This window comes from Numenius arquata, chromosome 12, assembly GCF_964106895.1.
Source record: "Numenius arquata chromosome 12, bNumArq3.hap1.1, whole genome shotgun sequence".
NCBI lineage: Eukaryota > Metazoa > Chordata > Aves > Charadriiformes > Scolopacidae > Numenius > Numenius arquata.
In genome coordinates, this window is record NC_133587.1 from 22,446,715 (window position 1) to 22,469,486 (window position 22,772).

A 22,772-nucleotide genomic window follows, 5' to 3' on the forward strand; every position below is an offset into this window, starting at 1 on the left:
GATGCTTTAAGTAATCCAGGCAGCCTACAAACTTGAAACTCTTTCTGGTGGTCTTAGTGATGAATTACTAATTGATGCCAGAATAATTAAGCACAACAGGCTGCAGAGCAAAACACCTCCTCTCTTTCCTTGATCAACACCTTCCAATCTCATTTTCTGAGGAATAGTGCATGGATTAAGTACCAGGTGCCAGAATCTAACTTCTCATCTAGCTGATGTACGGAGAACTAGTGTTTGTTGTCACAAGGCTCAAGTCACATCTCATCTAGCCAGCCACCATTCTAAGAACTTTCAGGTAAGACAAGAAGGTTTCAGATCTTTTTCCTATTTTAAAAGAGTGTCACGCTGTAGGTTAGAAAGGCATGGGGATAATGGCTCAGAGCTTATCCATTGCAATATAAATCTGGTTGTGATCTGCAACAACTCTGCAGTTCCCAGTCTGAGCAGAGACAGTTATGCCAAAACACATAATGTTTTTGGTGTGGAACAAATACCTATTAAGGCTTTGTATTTGCCTGATTTACTTCTACTAATTATTCCACATGAATTTCCGCTCCAGCCATTGTTACTAAGGCAGGATTGAGTTGTTCAATCTGGGGAACTCTTTCACTGGGCAAAACACTAGTGCCCAGTATTCAGGCAATAGTTTGAGGTTCAAACACACAACCATGATATTGTAGTGTAAGAATGTACCATACAGCAACTATATGCTGTATATATGCAACTATATCTGTCTCTCGACCTACTGCTGCCCATGGATATGTGAGTTAATGTGGTGAGGCTATATTTCTTTTCTACTGCAGCTAATTTCAGTAACTCCACACCTACTGCATATCGACAGTTATTACAAGCCAACAGGTTTCCAGTAACTTGTAAAGTTATGGTAAGTTGACTCATTTACCTCGTCTCTGGAGCTTCTAAATGTTTCCACAATACAACTAATGAATAACACATCTGATTTCACTGTAAGTCACTGTATTTCATTACTCAAGTTTTGACTCAAGGAAGTATCAGTATGTGCAAGAATCAATGAAACTTCAAAATCATATCCTTGATGTCAGACTTTAGGATCACACACATTCACTTGGCTATCCACTTGCATATGATCACGTACATCTTTGTAAAATACTACTCTTTTGATATGGTTACACAATCTATGTACAATATGTTACAGAATCAGGCCTGAGACAACAAGATAATGACTGAGGCAGGTCAAACATTGGATTCTACAAAGCTGAAGGGAAGGGGTAGAAAACAAGTGAACTTTCAATTGGGTTGTTGACTTCAACACTTTTCAAGTGCAATTCAAATGCTTTAGAATAACCCAAGAAATTATTCCAAAAATATCAGGAAGCATTTAAGGGATAAATTTGTTTCTCTATTAGCTAGACTAAATCCAGAGTAGCCCCATAATAAAGTAGCCTACTATCCTGTATGAGTGAAAGGACATTGTAGAGAGGTTGGTGCTGGTCTCTTCGCACAGGTCATCAGCGATAAAACAAGAGGGAATGGCTTCAAGCTGCAACAGGGTAGGTTTAGACTGGACATTAGGAAACAATTCTCCAAAGAAAGAGTGGTAAGACACTGGAACAGGCTGCCCAGAGAGGTGGTTGAGTCACCATCCCTGGATGTGTTTAAGAGTCCTTTAGATGTGGTGTTGGGGGATATGGTGTAGGGGAGAACTTTGTAGAGTAGGGTTGATGGTTGGACTCGATGATCCCAAGGGTCTTTTCCAACCTGAATGATTCTATGATTCTATGTTTCTTTGAAATGATGGCAGCATAATAGAATGATTTGATTCTAAAGATTTTTCAGTTCCATCAGAAATGTATCAAGTGATTTCTTCAGCTTATTACATTTAATTTATTTTGCTCTCAGTCTAACTGTTTTGCTGGCTTTGAGGTGAATATTATCTCTGCCTTAATACAAGGAATTCTGCAGTTTGGAGAAAAACAACTACACAGAGGACTGTAAACACTCATGGACTCACTCAAGGAGTCAATGAAATCCTTAGGTGCAGAGCTTTAAGAGGATGACTGCAACAGGCTTTACCACAAATCCATCTGTCTGCTGAAAATACTCTGTGTTAAACTAAGTACATTTCAGGAGCAGTCACAGATGCCCCATTGGCATGGTGCTGCACAAACACAAAAATAAGAACTGAAATCCTGACTCCATTGCAACTGACAACAAAATCTTAATTTTCATCTATGGTCCGTGCCTCAAAATGCCCCCAGACCAAGAGACCTTTTTTCCATGTACCTCAGTGTTTACTGCATACCAGTGTGATAATTTTTTCTATGCTCTCATCAAGCATTTCAAATTACCATATTTTTGTAAAGCCCAGTAGGTTGAATTAATTGAGTCCCTCTTTAATTTATACTCATTTATACTATGACTTCTAAGAATTTGGTCATCCTGGTAACACATGAACCTCTGATATCTAGGATTCTGATCACTCTGGGGAAAAAAAAACCAAACCCAAAACCCCTGCTAATTCTTGCTTTGAGTTGTCAAATTACTTAATTTGTACATTTAGACAGAATGAATTAAATGAGAAAACAGAACAGGAAGGATATAAAAGAATGTCTGAGTTTTAAAATGTGGTTTTCCATTATAAATTTTCTTTTTAAATGACAAAGATTGTCCATTCTTCTTTGTCATGTTAGTAGCAGTTTTAAGTGACATATGGCAGTAGGGGAAAGCAACTGATAAAACACAAGAGCCAACCTCCACCAGTAATTAAATGCCAGCAAGGTGTGGCTTCATCTTTTTAAAGAAAATTACAATATCAATTTCTTTTCCAAATGCACTTAGTGCATTTTTAGGTTTATTTAATGGAACCATAATATCATGAAGACCATAGTTAAAAAAAATATACATTTACTGTTTAAAAACAATAGAAAGAATAAACTTGCTTTCAGTATGTCCCGGTTTGAAGTACCATATAGTAATCCTTGCGAAAACTGTACCTGCAATGCGGAAGGGAAGACACCAAGAATGATGTAGATAGTAGAACTAATGTTTTGGTCATTCTCAGAAAGAACACAATGACATGTCTTTGAATGGAGTAAGTATGAAAACTAAAGGAATATGAAATAAATTATGTGTTGTAGTAAACCAAATAAATGCAGGCAAAATGAAGGCAAGCTTTCTATAAATCCAGAAGGATTCAGAACTGGACTTGTCAAAAATGTATTTTATCTTCCACAAAAATTGAAGAAAATGAAAAAGTTGCATTACGCTTCCTGGGCCTTTAAAAATTTATTTTCAAAAGAAAAAGAATTTTAACACTCTTTCCCATATCTTCTCCTCATTCTGCCAAAGCACTAGAAACTGTCTCCTCTTTTTTCCTTCCTTTCTCCATGAGTCAACCCTGCTGGCACTACAAAACTCAAATTTTCCCAAAATAACTTCAGTCTGAGTGATTTCTGTCCAGTCCAACTGATAGATAAGTGCTAATACGTGCTGTGGGTTTTGGAATAAGTGCTTTCCCTGACGTCCTTGGTAAGGAACAAAAGAACAACCAAAGATTCCTAAAGATCAACAAAGGAAGAATATAACCAGGTGTAGTATGTGAAAGAGAACTTAAGTTCTGTAGATTACAGTCCGAAAAAACAGAGGCTATGCTAAGAGAACAAAAGAACCAGACAACAGAAAGAGGCTGGTGTCTTTACTTATTTGTTTTGTGTATAAAGATATGCTTTTGAGAAGTGACATTGCAGCGAATTTCCATATTCTTATCGTTGGTGACATCATTAATTCTTATCATTTTTTTTCAAACTGGGTTAAAAGCCCATTAATAAAGACACTGACAGAAGGAGAATAAGGAAATACCTTGTAAGTTACTTTCAACTTGCTTAAAAACATTTGCCTCTAGAAAGGAAATTAACTTGCTTTCTCCCACTCTCCCCCTTGAGGCCCTTCTGAACATTCCAGGCACTGACAGAAAAAAGCAAGCTCATGTTGCAACAGCTTGAGAGATTTATGTGCAGATGAGGCGACTCAGACTTGCTGTCCAACAGAGAATACATGAACACTCTGCTTGTTTGCAGGATAGTGTTTCATCTTTGGTCTTAAAAAACAAACAGACCCAAAAAGGAAACATTATGTTCAGTACAGCTCAGCAGGACTCCAGGCAACATCAGTCCTTCTGTGAACACCAACACATTTCACATTATTACTGCTTTTTTGGCCTACCCATAAGATAAAATAATTGACTACAAAGGAAACCAACTTTGCCTAGTTTATATTGCAGTTAATGTTCAACTATTCAGGATACCTTAATAACGGCAAAACACTGGTGTGCTGGGAACATGAGAAAGAGGTGTCCAAGAGCCTGGTGTTCAGCAGAGCTCATTAAATCTGACTGAGAGCTGGTACCACAGGATCAAAGGTTGGATCTGCACTATTGCTCCCTGCTACTGGTAGGGTTTACTGGTTCAAAATCTGAATGCTGTGAATACTTCGAGCCCTAGGAAAAATGGGACAGGATTTGTGTGCTATTTTAACTAAGCTAACAGCAAGGAGCTGGACTTGAGCTGGCTCTGAACAGAATGGTACTGACCTTCTGATCTTCTGGTGACATGGCTAATCTTTAGCCTGGACCGTGTAAGCAAGGATAGTTGAGATTCAATGGAATCTCCCTTCCTAAGACGCACCTCTACTTGCTGCTTTCAGTTGGTATAGCCTATGCTGGTTAACATTGCTCTTAGTTCTTCTGCTTTACTTTCACCGACATTTTGATTTTCATTTACCTTGTTGTTGCGCTCAACCCCAGTGTAATCTGCTTCAGGTGGAATTCTTATATGTAGCTCAGCTTCATAGGCTCCTTCCCCATCATTCCTTGGATTTATTATGAGCATGACACAGTTTTCTTCTCCAATTACGAGCTGATCTTTATCTCTACATAGAAGATACTACTGGTCAAGAGGTAAAACATGCACAATTATGATTTACATAAGAATAAAGCAGAAGGACATTTTGCTCTCATAGCATCTCTTCTGGAAAATATTCTGTGAACACAGAATAAAACTTTTTCCATAAAAAAATGACACCGTGGAAAAGTTTGCCAGCACCTGGGTAGGAAAGAGGTAAAGAGAAAACACTACCAAGGACAATCAAGGTGGACTACCACAGAACTTGGAAGTTAGTTCTATAAAATTTCAGACCCTGACTACTTTCTAACCAGAAAGAAGTACCTAGTGGAGAAATTACTTGCCACATCAGTATTGTTTCTGGAGGACACAAAGGTGGTGGGATTCCAGTTTTCCCCTCATGCCCATTGTAAGATGAACAGTGACAGATCTCCCGAAACCCGCAATGGTACTGTGCCACTTCCTTTCGCAGCTACATACTGATTTTGATGGCACATAGTCAAGTAAGTGTCAGAGGTTCCCTACTTGTCCTGCTTGGCATATTTCTCCCTCCATACGAGGAACTGTTGCCATGTTTTGAAGTTCTTTTATGCTGAGATTCCTTTACTTCACTGGTACTGAGTTCAGGAGAATTGTGTCCCAAGCTCAAAGTCACTGGCACAGTGAAACAAACAAATTTTAAGATATCCTTTGAACAACAGTTTGTATTATCTCTTGTCATTCAGAGAACTAGAATCACTCCTAACAAATGCTTGCAAATGATATTTTCTATGATAAGCATTAAACATCGGAATACATCTGACAATGATACATTTTTTAAGTGTCTATTTCTCCATTTCTTGGGTTTCTAGATGAAATGGATGATAAAATCTGGAAATCAAGTAAGAATGAATAGCTATAGCAAACAACAGAACTGTTTTCTACATATTTCATTCTGTTAAAGCAATTAGAAGTGTCTGGATTTTGTTACACACTGCATCATTTATTTTATTTAACTTACGGCATAGCAGAAAGCTGCAAGTCAGGAATGCACAAGTTGTCCTCCCCGCAATCAACCAGAATGTAAGCCTGTATTGTTGTAAAATAAAAAAAATTATAATACAGTTAGTCCATGCCTCAAAGTCCAAATCACTTCATCACTTCACTAACCTAAACGTCTTAAATATCACTAGCACTGCCCTGGTGAACTAATATCTTTCTCCTTTCCCTAAGTTCCTTTCCACATGAGTACTGCTGGAGACTATTTACTGTCAACTACGTCCTTAGCGGAACAATATAATCTTTCAGACCCTTTCCCACAGTAACTTGGCTTACAAATTCTAGAACCCAATCAAAACTATGAACACAACAAAGTTTTGGAAATGGTTTAAAGGCCTGCCTGGTTTTATATTTATATTCAATTTACATTTTGAATTAATTAAATCCTTGTTGTGTAATTTCTAGGCATGATATTCTGTTTTAAGGAAGACACACAAAGTATTTGTAAATGCTTTCACATTTATATACAGAAAATGTGGCATGCAAAATTCATACCTGTTCTGTTACTGAGCTTTTCTGGTAATAGTTCAGTATTGGCTTCACAGTCAAGCTATCTTCAAAATTGGATTCATCCAAACTATAATTCAAGTTTATATTGATGGGAGATAATTTATCTCTAAATTCTGTCTCGTCCTGTGAGTGACAATCATATAATAAAAATCAATGGTTTAATATCATTGTTTCAGATCAGTCTGGTATGGCAACAGATTCAGACTTTAGCCTTTATTGAAGGTAAAGATATGGTTCTTTGACAGCTGCTGGCCAATTCTGGCTGTATATAATGTCATTAGGAATGCAAAGTGACTCACCAGTAACTGGAATGCCCAGAACACATTGCCTCCACAGCCCCACATCTGGAAGAAGCTGGCTGAGCTGAGTAGACTCAGAATTTTTTCAAAGCATTAGCCTAAAATGAAGCTGTTTAAAAGAGACACACAGAACCAACTCCTACGAGCTACTGCTCTCCTTCGAAGAGCTACTGCTCTACTCCTTTTGGAAAGGAGGGAGGGCACGTGTGGATTTGTGGAGGTAATATTGTTGGTTTGTTCCATAACTCCATCACCTTTATCACTTAGATACTTCCTTACATACTGCTTGAGACTCCTCCATTTCACCTCCCACTGCATTTCTAGGACCAGCCTTGAAATCTGCTTCAATTGCATGAGGCAATTCCAGCTGCAAGTGAGTAATCAATGACCCCTTCTCCTTCATAACTTCAGTTCCACAGTTTTATTTTTTCTAAAACCATTTTAAAATATTCAAAAAATTTTTTTAAAATATATGAATTTTAGGCCAATAATGCTGGTGCCACTCCTTTAAAATACATTTGAAACTGAACTGGCATGATATTTAACATGTTTAGTTGATTATCGCACTGTGAGTACTACAGGGAGAGCAATCTTGCATTTTAGTACCAGGAAATGCAGTATTTAATCAGAATTTTCAGAAAAGCACGAAATGAGTGTATTTGCATACAGAGGAACTGTACACTCTTCTTCAAAGTAAGTCTTTATTTTATACTTACATTGACGAAAGACGAGCCATATGATTTAGAAAAAGATTTACACAGGAAATTTTGCCCAAGTAGAAGAATGTTCTGGACACCCAGGTGAGGCCTTTCTTATCTCAGCTTTCTGTAATTTTGGGATCTAAGAACAATAAAAATTGTTCTTCCTTTTCCAGTGGCTCCTTTTTTATTATTTCTTTAAATCCCTGGTACTATTCAAACGATGATGACAGTCAAAAATATTTTAAACAACTTACTCTGAGATAAACAAGGAAGTTCTGGCAATGGGGCTGTTTCTGTCTTTCTATCCCAATGGAGAAGTAATGATGTGACTGATGGTAATCAAAGAAGAGAGTCCTCTTAACAGCTCCTTTCTGTTTCAATAAATCTAATTGCAATTCACCTTTCAGCACTAAAGGATACAAGTAAATAAAATATTTATAAATATTTATTTTAAAATAAAATAAAAAGTAAAAGAAAATATTTAACATGGAAAGAAAAAATAGTAACCAATTCATTATATACAGTTAATTACTCTAACAAAGTCTTCCAAGTAAAACTAGTCTATGCTTAAAGTGCCTGCCTGTTTAGCAGCACACTAGTTCTTGGTCCAAAGCATACAATACGTGTATAAATTACTTTTATATAGTAAATAATACATAAATAATATAAATTTATATATATGTATATAGCTTTCTAATTTCATTTACAGATCATCTATGTACATGACTTCTTCTCTTTCACATTTTTATTTTTTTTCAAAACAGATCATTCTCCAACATGGTACGTTCTTGGTTTTATTTGGAGAATGGCTTTAACTGAATCAAAAATCCTCCAAGTGAATAATACAAGCTTTGTGTTATAACTATACATTTTTAACTGTATTTTCTTGCCTTAGGAGGATCTCACTCCTATTATCTTTCATGGTATAAGAAAAAAATACATCTGAAATGGAGTGGGACAGAGGAAATTATAGGAATATAAAACATTTCTTACCTATCTCATCTGAAATACTTTGACCTTCAAAGTCTGCGCAGACTCTTACAGTAAAGCTATATATAAAAAAGAAGATGTAGTTACTAGCAGAAAGAGAGCTGACCTGGGACTCAGCAGTTCCCAAGTTATACCTTCCAAGTTTTCCTTTCCTTTTCTTAAAAAGATGTTCACTGAGATCTGTATTTAGCTACCTAAGATATTCCCTAACTGAGTCAGCAAGTCTCCTAGGCTCCACTAATAATCAAAGAAGACAGGATCTGAATATCATCCTGGGGAAAATACAGAGAAGAGTCTCTGTTCCCACTAATTCTTGAGACAGCCTACAGACATCACCCTTCTGATACTATTGGCAAAGTTGGGTTCCTTACGTTGAGCTTCAGCCAACCACCTTTGTATGAGGCTGCCTGCAGAAGTCCTTTCTGATTCATCGTGGTCAAATAAGAAAAATCTTTGAGCATGTTTTCTAGCAAATCAAACCACACTGGATGATTTCCATTGGCATTACTGTAAGACTTTCATGATTTCAAGAGACTATAATTAATCCCAAACATACCAGCTGAATTGTTGAATCTTGATTCCACAAGACTAGCCAGAATGTATTGTATTTAATCTGCTAAATTCTGCAGAAGTTGGCAGGTACGTGACCCAAATCAAAGCACAGAGAAACTAGTTATTCATGTTCAGTATTTACTATGCTAATGCAACGAATTCTGCACAATGCAACACAAGTTATTTGCTCTTCATTTGCCTGTTCATAGTTTATGGCAAGCTTTTTTGAGCCAAGCAATACACACATCACAATTATAACTGTATTATACAAACATCACCTTAGTCATAATTAGTTATATTTCTCATAATAAACATTTATTTTCACTTCTCTGTAAGACAGGCAATAGATTTGCAGTTATACTCAACAACAGGAGAAGCTTTTTATTGTTTTATTGGCTGATACCTTCTAACAAAACTTACTATAGAAATGAATTTTAAAAACCTAAAAATTATAACTGCTTATAGAGAAGTTTCGCTTTGTAAGGAATCTATACAAGTTATATAACTATTTAACTAAATCACATTTTAAAAAAGCTTTCACAGATTACTCTGGATGGCTAGGGAAACAGTGATAGGGATGCTTGTTGATGCTATCAGCAAGGTGTACTTCCCTGATGAGTGACAAAACAAGAAATCTGTCACTGGAAAGATGCTCTTGATGTTTGATTACTGCTGTCACACTCCACGAGGACTAAACTCTCCACACCATTATTCCCAAAGAAGTCCCATGTAACGTAACAAAATTGCTCAGGTGAAAGATTTGAGACTTCCTAAAACTTGCAAGTGTCCCTGGTTACCAGTCATTCTTACAGAATATTTTCATGGGTTCAGAAAATGTTTTGTCTTGTATATGGAAGACTCAGCTAAACATGGATTGCAGGTCAGCACTGGAAGATTTGAATTCAGCTTGGGTCAAATAAAAAGTTATTTGAATTAGCCATTGCTCTTAATCTCCTCACTACTGTTATACTATATGCAAACTTCTCCATGCAGTGGATTCAAAACCAGTAACATAACCTTTAAAATAACCCGTAATCACATTCTAATTGTGTGTTTGCTTCCTCTGACAAATGTAATGAAACCGTGCCACATCTGGGATTCATGTAACTCTCATGACCTTACTCAACACTTTCCTCTTGGGTAAAAAAATTGCCGTATGCCATTAAACTCCACTTAACTCTAGCCTTAAAATGACATTACAAGTGTTGGTTCATGTTCCATACAGGAATTGCAAATTCAGTCATATTCCTACTTCTTTACAATTATGAGTCAACAGATGAAGAACTGAATCTTCCCTAATACACAAGGACAAGAACAACAAAAATGAGAAAAGCTTGTGTAATTGCATAAATGCAATTTAGACATCCGGCTTCAGAAGCCAGCATCGCACGTCATAGCATAAGAGTGTATTTTCTCAAATGTGAACTCATGAACTGCCATCATGCATTAAACTTGGTGATCTTGCTTTGGAGGTCCCACATAATTTTTGCACTGTCATGCTTAAAAAAGGTTGAGTTAAAAATCCAGCTTGAAATGCTTTATTTGTAAAACAGCACGATTTCAGTTACTGTAATGAACAGAATAATTCATCACATACATTTGAGAACCAAAGTCATGTTCTTAAGTATTACTGTAAGAGCCAAGATTTAATCCTTCCACTCTAGGCAGAGCATGTCAAAAAGGGAATGGCAGTGCAAAAAAGCAAAAATTTAGAGTTTATTAGTCTCCCAGCATCTGGCCAGGCAAGAAGCAAGATTTCTGTCACACATTTGTGAGTTTATGGATATTTAATTCAGAAATAGTTCTAAAGACGTCATAGATTTCGATCACAAACCCAAATTGAGATATGCTCATCACTGACAAGAAGATGCTGTGGAGATGTTGTGGGATGCTTTAGGTGTGAAAACAAGAAAAGCAGAGGAGAAGACAGACCACAAAAGGGGACAGGAGTCTGAATGATTTATGAGCTTTGACTCCTAGGCACAGTAAAAAAATACAGTCGCTGAGCTTTGGAGCTTGCTCGTAGGAGCAATCAAGCAAACAAGACAATTAACAATCAAAGGAAGAAAACTTCAGCAGACAAAAAACAACTGCGAAACAGTCCACCATGCTAAAGCATATGAACTTTTATGTGCTATCAATCTTGCCTCTCTGAAGAGATCCCCACACTGAGTTTATTCTGCAGTGTCTGTCATCTCTATAACCTTATGGTTTGAATAGTATTTGACTGTAGCTACAAAAAGGAAAGCCTTAAAACTGAACACACTAGCTTTTCCTGGCAATCTTGGGGAAATAAAGCAGTTTGTTTGAAATAATTTTATGTTATTTGGGTAGACAGAAACATTTTCAATATTATTAGAATAAGAAGCTTAAAAATATTTCCTCTTCCTTCAAAACTACTCATGGCATAGATGGGGTAGTCTCTTTAGAAGACTGGTTTTGTTTTACCTCAAACCAGGACAGAAGTAAAACCAAATTACCTAATATTACTCAAAATGGTTAATCCTTGGCAAAATCAAAAAAGTTAGTTAACGCCAAATAATATTTTTTGGACTGCAGTTTGTACCACGAAGAATTTATTTTGGTCTGGCTATTCTAATAGGTGAACAAAATAGGAAACTTACTTCAGGAATTGAAAAGCAAGGAATTACCAGGCATCGTTTGTCATTGTTGACAATTTCTTTAGCACACAGGACTGCACATGGAGAGGAAGAATGGATAACACCTTAGCAGAAAGGCACTTTAAGCTTTGATGCTATGGTCTTCTGTATGAGGCAGATACTCAACCTGCAAGGTCACAAACCTCTACAGAAGAACAGCAGAAGCTGTTACCATCTACTGATGAATGACCTTTAAACAATTTGTTTCCTCTTTGAAGAATAGTATGTAAAAGCAAGTCAATATACTTCTATTATGATGCTATAATACTTGGTTTGCTTTTAGATTTTGTTATGCCAAAGCCGAACCCAGTGACCCTCAATGACCAACATGGAGCTTCAACACTGAAAGCTTTCCACGTCTAGGCTACATCGCATGGCCAGGCTGTGGTAACACAAGGGCTGCTAGATAACTCAAATAACTGCCTTTTGGATGTCTTTAGGGCTACTAAAACTAGTACCATCAAATTACTCAGCTGCATTCCTGGCACAGCAGAGGTCTGCAACACAGCAATGGGCTTCCTGGGTAGCAACCATCACCGCCTGCCTACTTGTCTCCCATCAGCCCCTGAGGTGTGAGGTATGCATCTTCTGACTCTTGGCCACATGACTTTGCCTTCTGACTCTTGAAGTCTATGGCAAATGTCAAACAAATTCATCTCAACAAAGTACTAAGGCCCTTAGGACCCATGGGCATCAACCACATCCAGTTTCAAATGAAGTTAATGGCAAAAGAAAATACTAGCAGTAGAAAGGAGCAAAATTAGAAAAACAGTCCAAAAGTTATGTGGTTAGGAAGGGTTAAAACATTATTACTTTCGGATTTCATATTTTTGGTAGGAATTTTGTGTTCAGCCTTTTTTGAAGTGTATGTAGAACTGTTTCATTTGCTGAATCCAGCTGACTCAAGATTATAAATATTTTATTACTATTTTAATAATAACACATTTGGAGATAAAAGAATGACAAATTTTTTTTCAAATTATTTTTTGGTAGTAGGAACTTAAGGATCAGAAATTTTAAGCAGTTTGCCTCTCATTTAGTGGGCTTACAGAGGGTGGATAGCTGGCTTCCCTGAAGAAGCCAACAAGGCACATCTCAGCTTAGACATCCAAACCTGAAAAGCACTCACAAATAAAAAATATATTCTAAAAATTGACTTTTTATCATGATTGGACACTTCTGTGCTACTTAATTTTTGGTAAGTCAGGTAACTTACCCAACCTCTTGCTCCTCTGCCAAATGGAAGTAACAATATTAGCACACTACAATAAGATAGTGAAGGGCGGAGTAAATAGAATTTGCAGATATAATTTAAGCACAAAGTAGGAACAAAGTAGCTAGTAGATAATCAGATCTCAAATGGTAATAAAAATACCAATTGCAGAGATAAATTATACCTCTTGATAGCTGGAACTCAGTCTTGGACTTAATAAATCATATAATGTGGAAACAGCTTTTAAAAATGTACGTTTGACTTATTTATCCCTTTTTACAGAAATTAATCTGCGTGTTTCACACCTTAGAAGAAAAGGGTTGTCTTTTTACTTTTTCTTTAATAGTTTCAAAGCTGTAAAATTTGTTCAAAATTTGTTAGTTTTGGGAACTCAGAAATATCCACATTTTAAACACTGCAGAAAAAGAATTGTATGTTTCTAGAAGTTCAGGACAATTCTCTTAGGACTGTCCACAAAAATGACTTTTTGTGCATGTTTCCTCTGCGCTTCATCTTTCAAATTTATATCATGGCAAAAATAATATTTTCCTAATACTTGAAAATGTACAATAATCCACATTATTCATACACACACACTTCCTGAAATTTTTCTGGTAGGAGGTTTCCTTTCATTCTAATTTTGCAGTGTCAGTCAGTAGATATTTTATACAAGTTGCACAGCTGGCTAAGAGATACAGAAATCTACCCCATGGGACTCAGGAAATATTTGCCTGTTGGAGTTTCCCGACTAATTGTTTTCATATGTACAACACAAGATTATATCAACTAAGGAGAAAAATTATGGCATGGAAAATAGCAGCTGCTCTTCAGTAATACAAACTAAATCTTTAGGGTAGATAGAAGCAGATAGAAATGAAATTGTGCTCCTGTTAAAACTCTTGTAGATATGAACCAAACTTCTTCTGGCTTATTGTAAAATAAAAATGAAAAGTAATGAAAAAACTACATGTTAAAGGAGCATACTTTGTTTTTCCCTCCCTTTTTAAAGCAATGTATCAGCAGGAATACTTTTTTAACAGAGATGTTTTTATTTATGTCTCTTGTGCACATAACCACCTTTTTCCTTTCAGCACACTGTCAATAAATGTTATGGTTTGGAAATCTTCTCCATTATGGCATAAAGCACTCTTAAAAAGTCTTAAAAACTGAAGTTCTGAAAAAAACATAATTTGGATCAATGACCATGCTTCAGCCCAGTGTTGAAACCGTAAATTCTCTATTACCTCAACTATTAAAAGGGAAGGTGCTTGAATAAAAAAAATCAAGATGGATCTTGATCTGGATCCTATTGCAGAAAGGCCAAAGCTTTTCAGTTATGGGGCTGCATAATTCTACTGGGTGCATTCTACATTCCTCAGCAGGTGGGTGATTTTCTACACAAGGTATAGAAATGACGAACATTAGGATAAATATTAGAAGTCCCATAAAATGTAAAAGAAGAGAGCAAAAGCGAAAATCTCTCGACAGCCCCATCCCAGGTTTTCACAATCAGTAGATTTAGAAACGTCCCTAGTCACACATTGCATCAAATGCATTTAAAGCCCATATATTTAGTGGCTTAAGTGTATCAGAGTTGAGTTCCTTTATGACTCTTAAATGAACTGCGTCTGGTCGTGATTAATTTTTACGGTTCATATTTATCAATTTGTTCTAAAAACTCTTTCACTGACTCTTACATTTGCATCTATAAAGAACGTCTCCAGTTTGGGGAACCCCTCTGACCACCTCTGGTTTAAAAGTAGTGCAAAATTTCTGCAGTCACCTTAACTTCTGGATTTCTTCCTCCTTTACACCTTGATATTCTTTTTATCCAGCCCACGTCCTGGCAGGCTTTCCACCTCTGATGTGTTTAAATAAAATGGTATGACTAGTTTTTGTGTCTTAGAAATCTGTTCCTCAGTGTCTCTCTGGCAGCACTTACTGGTATTTTATATTCAACTTGCACATGTTTATGCTCTGCTTTGTTTTTAGTTTCCTCCTTTGTTAGGATTTCCACTTTTAAACAGTATCTTATGTATCTGTAATCGCCTCCTTTATCAACAGTTCCTGGGGTCCTTTCTAAGTGACTTTTTTTCTAGTGCAGTAAATACACTTTATGTGGTATTGCGTGCTGTTAGATAGCCTCCAACTCTCCTGCAAGCATTTTATAATTTTAACTGATCTTAAATTGTTTTAATTAGCTTTAAGGTTTCTTTTAATGTATTTTTCTTTTTCAAAGTTAAATGATACTGTGATAGAGGGTTTCTTTTTTAAAGACACGTGTGACATTGTCCCGTAGGACGCACTGTGTTTTGTCTGTCTTAGCTATTTCATGTTTCTTTCATCCAAACACTGCATATGAATTTGCAGCTTGATCCTAGGATACACTGAGCATCCTCCTACGCAGAAGGAGACTCAGCATATCAAAAGACTCAACTTTTAGCTACTTCATTTGGAGAATCTGTGAAGTACTGGAAGATATCAGAAAGAACTCTGTAATATATGGGGGGGGGTGTGTTGTGCTCATACTGTGTTTGAACATTATTTTTTCTGAACTTTGAACATGTTCAACAAAAAGCTGCAAGAAAAGATAGGAAGTTATTTGAGAAAGAGGATGAGGGTGGTTTTTGTCTAATCAACAACTTACCAGGCCACCAAAAGCTGAGAGCCAGGGAGCTGACAAGTTTTATTGTCTGGATTCACAATCATGGGGTTCAGAATGAGCTGAGCATTCACAGTCACAACAGGTCTGGCTCTGAGGGACAGAAATAAGGTTCACTGCATACAGAAGGAGCACGTTAGTACCTACGTTGCAGCAGAGAAAACACTTAACTGAGATGGCCACAAGGAAGCTGGAAATGTAGGGTTACTTGGGAGAAAGCACTACTATAATGCTGCTCCTATTGAAAAGAACCTTTTTTTTTTTTTTAAATTGGAAACTGTGATACTTCCTACTATCATGTTTTGAAAGTTCTTCACAAAAAATCACAGGTTAACAGCATGACTGAAACAGTATCCTACAGTTAACCAATAGCTGTGTCCTAGGACTAAGGCACATCAGACACATTTCATCACACTGAGTTTTCACAAAGGGACAGAGTCTGCCTTTTGGGATTTACAGCAGTAATTCCACCATTATTTTATACCGTCAGATTTATTTTATACTGTCTCCATTAACAGTGACATATTCACACCTGCTATTGCTGTTTAAGATTCTTAAAAAAATAAACATAATTGATAAAGTAGAAATTGATCTACAATATCTTAGCCAATAATAAAGTAAACTCTGTCTGACAACTCTTGAGACAACTGACTTCAGAAACCAGGAATAATCATCACTAGATTCTGCTGAGTATGTGAATATATAGTCGTGGCAATGAGAACTATCCCTCTGAATAACAATCTGTTATTAAGTCATGAGATAATCTATATAACTGAGAGCAATGTAGAAGACAAATGAAAACAAGAAAGGGTCTAAATTTTGGGTTTCTTTTTAAGACAGCAGTACTGTTTTACAGTAACTTACATAATTCTGGCAAAACCAGCTTATTACAAAATTACTTCCCTCATATTTTAACCCACAGCTGAGCTTTTATGATTACTTCTCTATATTACTTCAGCAAGACATTAAAAAATAAAATTACTTTCTTCATTTTTTGTGCAACAGGGAAAACCTTTTTTCTAGCAAATTTCAGTTAATAAAATTCTGTTTCTCCAATGTGACAGGTTGCTTACACTCCAGCCAGGAAATGGAAAGATTGAGGGCCTCCTGCTATTCACTTTCTTAAATTAAATAGAACACATTTTTTATTGCTATCTAAAATACACACTGGATCTAATTTTCCAATGTTTCACATCCTGTGCAGTCTTTCATGCCACTGCGAAGTGATGAACTGCAAAGTATGTGCATGATTCTTTAATAGGGCAGTAGGAAAATCAGGTCTACTCACTGCACCTACAGCATTAGCTAAAATGAGCTAATATTCCTGTGTTACCAAATTCTTATGCTTTGATAAAGATTTAGTTGGGAAGCAGATCATGCCTTCTCTCAGTCAGGTACTCTTGGGAATACAGACAAGAAGACAGACAGGAATCCAGAAATATGACTGCATTGTTGCAGCAACGGATGGTGAATATTTAAATGCAAAGAGCTGCCAGCACAGCCGGACTAAGAGGGCGGCAGCAGATTTTTGTTTATGTATTTGGTAGTTTTAATTCATACCTCTAATGAAACAGTGCATTTAGTGAAAATCCACAAGTAAACAACAATGTTGTGATTTGTAAAACGGGATGTCATACGTTTTTTCTAAACTGAGGCTAAACGCAGCAGTCTTTATTTCCAATAAATACTTCACATCTTAATATCCACAATCTCTGTAAATTTGTTACTAGCATCATTCCCCCTGGAAAGGAATTAATTTTCAATGTTACACTTTTACAATATCTTACTAAAAATTAACTGAGGAGTCAAACATTCCAGAAGTAATTTCTTGAGATAAAACTAAGCATGGAATTTTTCATTGAAAATGCAAGTTTTAAGCATAGGAAAAAAGCACTTGTTTCTCACAAGGTGCTTAATTTATCATATGTAATGAGCATCTTTTACACATTGCACCAGGGAAACACAGGAATGTGAAATTTATTTGCAGATCTCCCATCAAAGCTGTAAAATAGAAAATCCATTTTATTTACCACGTACCTGTAAACAACTGCTTTTCCAGCTCCAAATGCACCTACAATTAAATCTGGAAAAACAAAAGAGCTTCAGAAGAACTATATAGAAGCCTTTCACACATTTTTTTTTCCCAGCATAAATTAGACTATTTATATCAAAAATGCAGTAACATAAACCAAGTGTGCTAATTCCTTTTAAATTTATTTTTTCAACAGTGTATCTGAAAGAAAACATTTCACATTGTCAAAGATAGGCTCATAAATGTCTTGACTGTACCCAGTAGGTACCAGTCTATTTAACACAAGGTCACGCATGCCACAATCTCCCTTCTCTCCAACTTGCTTTAAAGGAGAAAAAGGATGCCGTTAATTCCTATACATTTTATTCCAAACCACTAATTGCCCATTACACAAAGAGATGCAAACCACTGGCCTGGGTTGGGAATCTACAAACCCAAATATTTCCTCTTTTTGCCTGGAGTCCGCCCCTGCCCCAGGGCTCTCTGGTAAGACCCAGACTGGCTTTGCTGGACCACTCAGACCTGCTGGAGAAAAGCTGGAGCCAAGCAGAAAGGAAAAAGGATCAGCTTTCCTGCTGCCTCTGGCTGGAGCACAATTCCAGAAGAGGATTTGTTTCATTTTCATACCGCCTAGTGCCTGTCAGGGCACCCCTTTCACTTCACTGCTCTTATCTTATGATTTGGTTTACACCTGTCCAATTCAGTTAGACTAAGTCTTACAACAGACCATGCAGTGTTACAGAATGAGTTAATTAAACCAGTACTTAGGGTCGTACTCAGGCGCTTGCACTTTTTCCATAGTCTGAGTACTAGTTAGCTTAAGAAGCCCTGAAGTCACTGAGCATGATGCAAATACAACGCTTTGGTGCTAATTAGCTGGGGGGGTTTGGGCCAGGTCTGGTAGCGTGTCTCCCAGTGCTCTGTCTGCCTTTCATATGGTCAGGATTTCACAAGTTTAAACAAGTACTCCACATGGGCAACATGTCCTACCATGAATTCCACTGAATAATGTCCTAATAGGCATAGGCATGGACAGTTTACGGGCCTGATCCTCTTTTTGTAAAATATTTACATTTTTCTACTTCAATTGGCCTAGGAAAAATATGCTTCAGGGTCAGGAACACTTTAAATAGCAGAAGAAAATGAATGTTGTTTCTATCTCCTTTTTGGGACATTTATAAGTCCTTTTCATTAGCAGCTTTTATAGACAACTTGCACACAGCACCAAAACCTATTTTCCTCTTAAATAAACAAATGATGAGCCATAGCCATCATCATCATAAGGGCTACACAACACACATGGCAGAACTTTCCCTGAGAGCTCCCTGACAGCAGCACCCACAGTAACCCCAAAAGATTTAATATTTTGCTGTTTTTTTTGGGTTTGGGTCTGTTTTGGTGCTTTTTTTAAAGGAAAAAGAAAAATTATGCTATGAACAGAATGTGAAAGACAAGGAATCATAGAGTCATAGAATCGTCTAGGTTGGAAGAGACCTTTAACATCATCTAGTCCAACCATCAACCTGTTGTTCCCAGCTGGATTCTCTTTACAAATTCTGCAACAGACTTAGGCTATGTACTGTTTCATGCTAGACTTGATAACACAGAAGGTTTCAGTCCAGGGCTATGTTATAGCAGAGACAAAACAGGTAGATATCCAAGACTTATCCAGATCCTGGTCTCATGGCAATTTCATAATCTGGCCTTTCATTAAAAAATAAAGCACTCCAGCCCTTCATGGGCACAAGGAAAGCTTGAACACACCACCTCAGTCATCTTAATAAAATTTAACCTGTTTGAAGGTAAAAAGAATGAGTCAGATGCTAGTACGAGTTAACTCTTCATTTCAGTATCTACAGCTGTAAGGACTTCGGTCCCCTCTATCTCAGCATGCCAACTTTGATATTAAAGGGGATCTTGTACATCTGCTTAATAGTTAAATCCTGGTTTCTTTGGGACAGAGTCCAGCTTATTTGAAGACAGAGGGTAATGAGTCTAGAGGAGCAACGATAGGCCCCATTCACCAAAAGGCTGGTTTTCCATGAGCAGTCTTTCTGCGTTGCCACCTCAGCCAGGTTTGGAGACACAGCAAAAAAGATGAGGACATTCAATCACGGCACCATCACAAAGGCCTTATTGGAGCATACTGTAAGTGCAGCCAGGACTATGCTCATTTCACTCTTGTGTGGAGGCTCTCACTTTTTCCCTGACAAGTCCTTTATTCTCTGGTCTAAGCCATGCTTATTCTTGACCCAAAGAGCTTGGAAGAGTGAAACTACTCAGTAGGAAAAGTAGACTTAAGAATGAATATGCAGACAATAAAACATACTTATACCCAGTAGTGACATCTATGATCTAATGTAAGGAAGGACCAAGTCATTATATATTCAATCAGAGTATTCACTGGAAGATCCATTGGGGATTTTACTTTGCTTCTACTTGTTCTGCTACAGAGCAGTAGTTTTATTCTTCTTTCTTTCATTGCCTATTGCAACTCCTATACCCATCATTGGAAAAAAACATTTCTGACAGTAATACCAATCCATGAGATTAGAATTCACATCAATCAGAGCACTTTTATAAGCAGAAGTTTTGAATTTGTTATGTGTTCATAGATTCATAGATTGGTCCAGGCCGGAAGGGACCTCCAAAGGTCATCTAGTCCGACCTCCGTGTTCTACAGAAGAAAAGTTATTAATCATTTCTATGAAAAAATGCATGAGATGTCTAAATTATCTGGAGGTTGGCAACCTTCCCCTCCTAAAAATAGAAAGAAGTTGTCTTTATTCATTGCTTGCTAATGCTTCACATGCAATGTCACTGATGCAAAGGTCACCAGCTGAAAAATAAAGATTTAAGAAGCAATTTGGTATTACCTAGCAAAAAAAGCCCGTTTAACTACTCACAGCCCTTCCAAACAGAGCTCCCCTCCTTCTTTTCTCATATTCAATGTTTTCAGGAGGATGGGGGACTGCATAGATTTAAGTAAAAGACCACTTTGCCTATGTCATCTCTTTGAGAAGATCCTTTATCAGCTGCTACCCTTCAGAGAAGCAGCGATGTGTAAGGAAGGGTGGGTGGCAGCAGCCATGTCCCTCTGCATCATTGATGCTGTGGAATAAATGAGCTGTGGGGTCACAACCACACTGCAAAAACTAAGAAAACAAGCACGGAGTGACTCGGAAAGAATTTTCAACTTGCATTTCAACAGAGCTTGAAGGTTTTATGCTAAAATCCCAACTGGTGGAGTTCACAGAGTTTAATCCTGAAGCAAGTGCCTTTGGCATGTGCTCAACTGAAGTCAAGGGGCACCATGCAAAGTTAAACAATCCTGATGCTTGTTTCTAATTTTACTTTGCTCTGAAGGGAAGGCGTGTAAGATGCTGTCTGGTGAGCAAAATGCATTTTCTGAGATAAAATGATTGTAAAAAGTTAAGGAAGGAGTATTCACAGATGGCACTGAAAGGCACACTGTATTTTGTAAACTGGTGTGTTTACCTGCACCTTCTGCCACGTGGCTGTGCCAGACCTGAAATGCCACGTGATAAAGGGCAGAAACTTGCCATGATGCTGACTGAGCCTGGAGGAAGTAGGAAGATCAGTGAAGTCCTACCTCTAGTCTTAACAAGATACATTCATTTATTAACTTGAGCAAATTCTTTGATCCCCTGGTAGTATTAAAGGACATCTCCATCTCCCGTGAGACGCAGGCCCAGGGAGTCTAAGCTGGGAGGAACCATGCGCCTTGCTCATCACCCCACCCTTGGTTGGAGTCTGTCCAGCAATGCCAAGAGAAGCTGCCAAGGCATGGTATCTCATCTCTCTTCATGAGGGACAGTGGCCAAGGACAACAGCCAATGATGGACTATATAATTGGCACACACTGCACTTGTGAGAAACCCAAAACTGAAACAACAGGGAGCTGAGTCACCTCCCCACTGCAGCTCTATCAGGATACAGGCAGGAAAGCATTGACTTTATGGACTCAGAATGATTTGCTGACAGCTTTAAACATCGCTTTGTGTAGTCTGCTAGTTAATTGTGTAGTATAAATAGGAACTGGAAAACAATTAGAATCCTATCTGAGTACAGGTGCTAATGGAAATTTCATAAAAGAGAGTGAGAAAACTGCATAACTGGAAACTCTGCTAAAAAGTCTTTGTGAGCCTTTTTGTTTTGTTATTTCCCTCAGTGGATCAGGTGCCAAAAAGGCCCATGATCAGAATTTTATTTGTTTTCTAGGACTTCAGAGAGCATGACACTCCCAAATCCCAGTAGGAAAGGTCCAGAATAAAATTTCCTTTAAATGGCCATTACCTCAGGCTTGGCCATAATAAAGGACACAGAATTGTCCAGTTCAGCCAACTTCACTCAAGAATTTCAGTTAAATACTACAAAGAGCTACCACCCAAAACAGAGTCACTTTCTTCCAATCCTACCATTCTCAATGGCTTTGATCCTTCTCTGTTTTTCAACCACTGCGGTAGCAGGTCTGTTAAGGATAACACCTAAGGCTCATTCATTTCAATGCTCCCCTTTTGTCTGGATGAGTCCCTTTCATAATATGATGTTATTATTCACTTCATTATTCACATTCACTACAAACAAATCCAAAAGAGGGCAGTTAATGTTCTATCACTTCAGTAAATCCCTGCTTACTGGGATTAGTGGCTTTATTCTTATTGGGCACAATATTGTCATTTCACTGAACATCTCAAAGAATTTTAGAAAAGCATACCTGTAAATTACACAGAAAATAATTTGCAATAAATTAACATATTTGTAGGAGATTCTTAGCTTATTACTACATTTTTGATCGATTATTCATGTGAAAACATAATTAGCTGGTAGAAACACATTAGCTTTTCTGCATTTCCTGGCAGAACCCATGCCCTTGTTCTGGCTCCCACGCTCAGCAGTCCTCTCTTACAAGAGCAGATGCAGCTTCTCATTGATTTAATTTGTTTGTCTTCCACAAATCTCCTGGACCAATTTCATAATTTAATCATCACTAGATTACAATTTGTGATATTGTTGGCACAATGCCTACTGTTCTCAAAAAGGTTATGAATGCTGAAGAACCCTTGCCTCTCAGAAACTTGAGGGTTTTCTTCCTGCTGTTTGAGTTAATGTACTTAGCAAATGGAGTTGTTAAATACTCCTATTTTAATAAGATTAGACCGGATTACTGAAGTTCTGAGGAAATTTTGTCTGATTGTTTCCTTCTTATAATGTTTC

The 22,772-nt window shown here is 37.3% G+C and overlaps 1 protein-coding gene across 1 annotated transcript in view; it reads right to left on the reverse strand.

Annotated features, from left to right (window-relative positions):
- Positions 1–22,772, reverse strand: part of ITGA8 (integrin subunit alpha 8) — a 115,005-nt gene that overhangs the window by 51,458 nt on the left and 40,775 nt on the right. The window contains exons 14-20 of the mRNA XM_074157027.1: positions 17,540–17,585; positions 15,488–15,595; positions 8,419–8,474; positions 7,680–7,834; positions 6,411–6,548; positions 5,878–5,945; positions 4,758–4,905 (exon numbers count right to left, since the gene is read on the reverse strand). Of these exons, the coding sequence (XP_074013128.1) occupies positions 4,758–4,905; positions 5,878–5,945; positions 6,411–6,548; positions 7,680–7,834; positions 8,419–8,474; positions 15,488–15,595; positions 17,540–17,585 (719 nt within the window). The remainder of the gene's footprint in view (positions 1–4,757; positions 4,906–5,877; positions 5,946–6,410; positions 6,549–7,679; positions 7,835–8,418; positions 8,475–15,487; positions 15,596–17,539; positions 17,586–22,772) is intronic.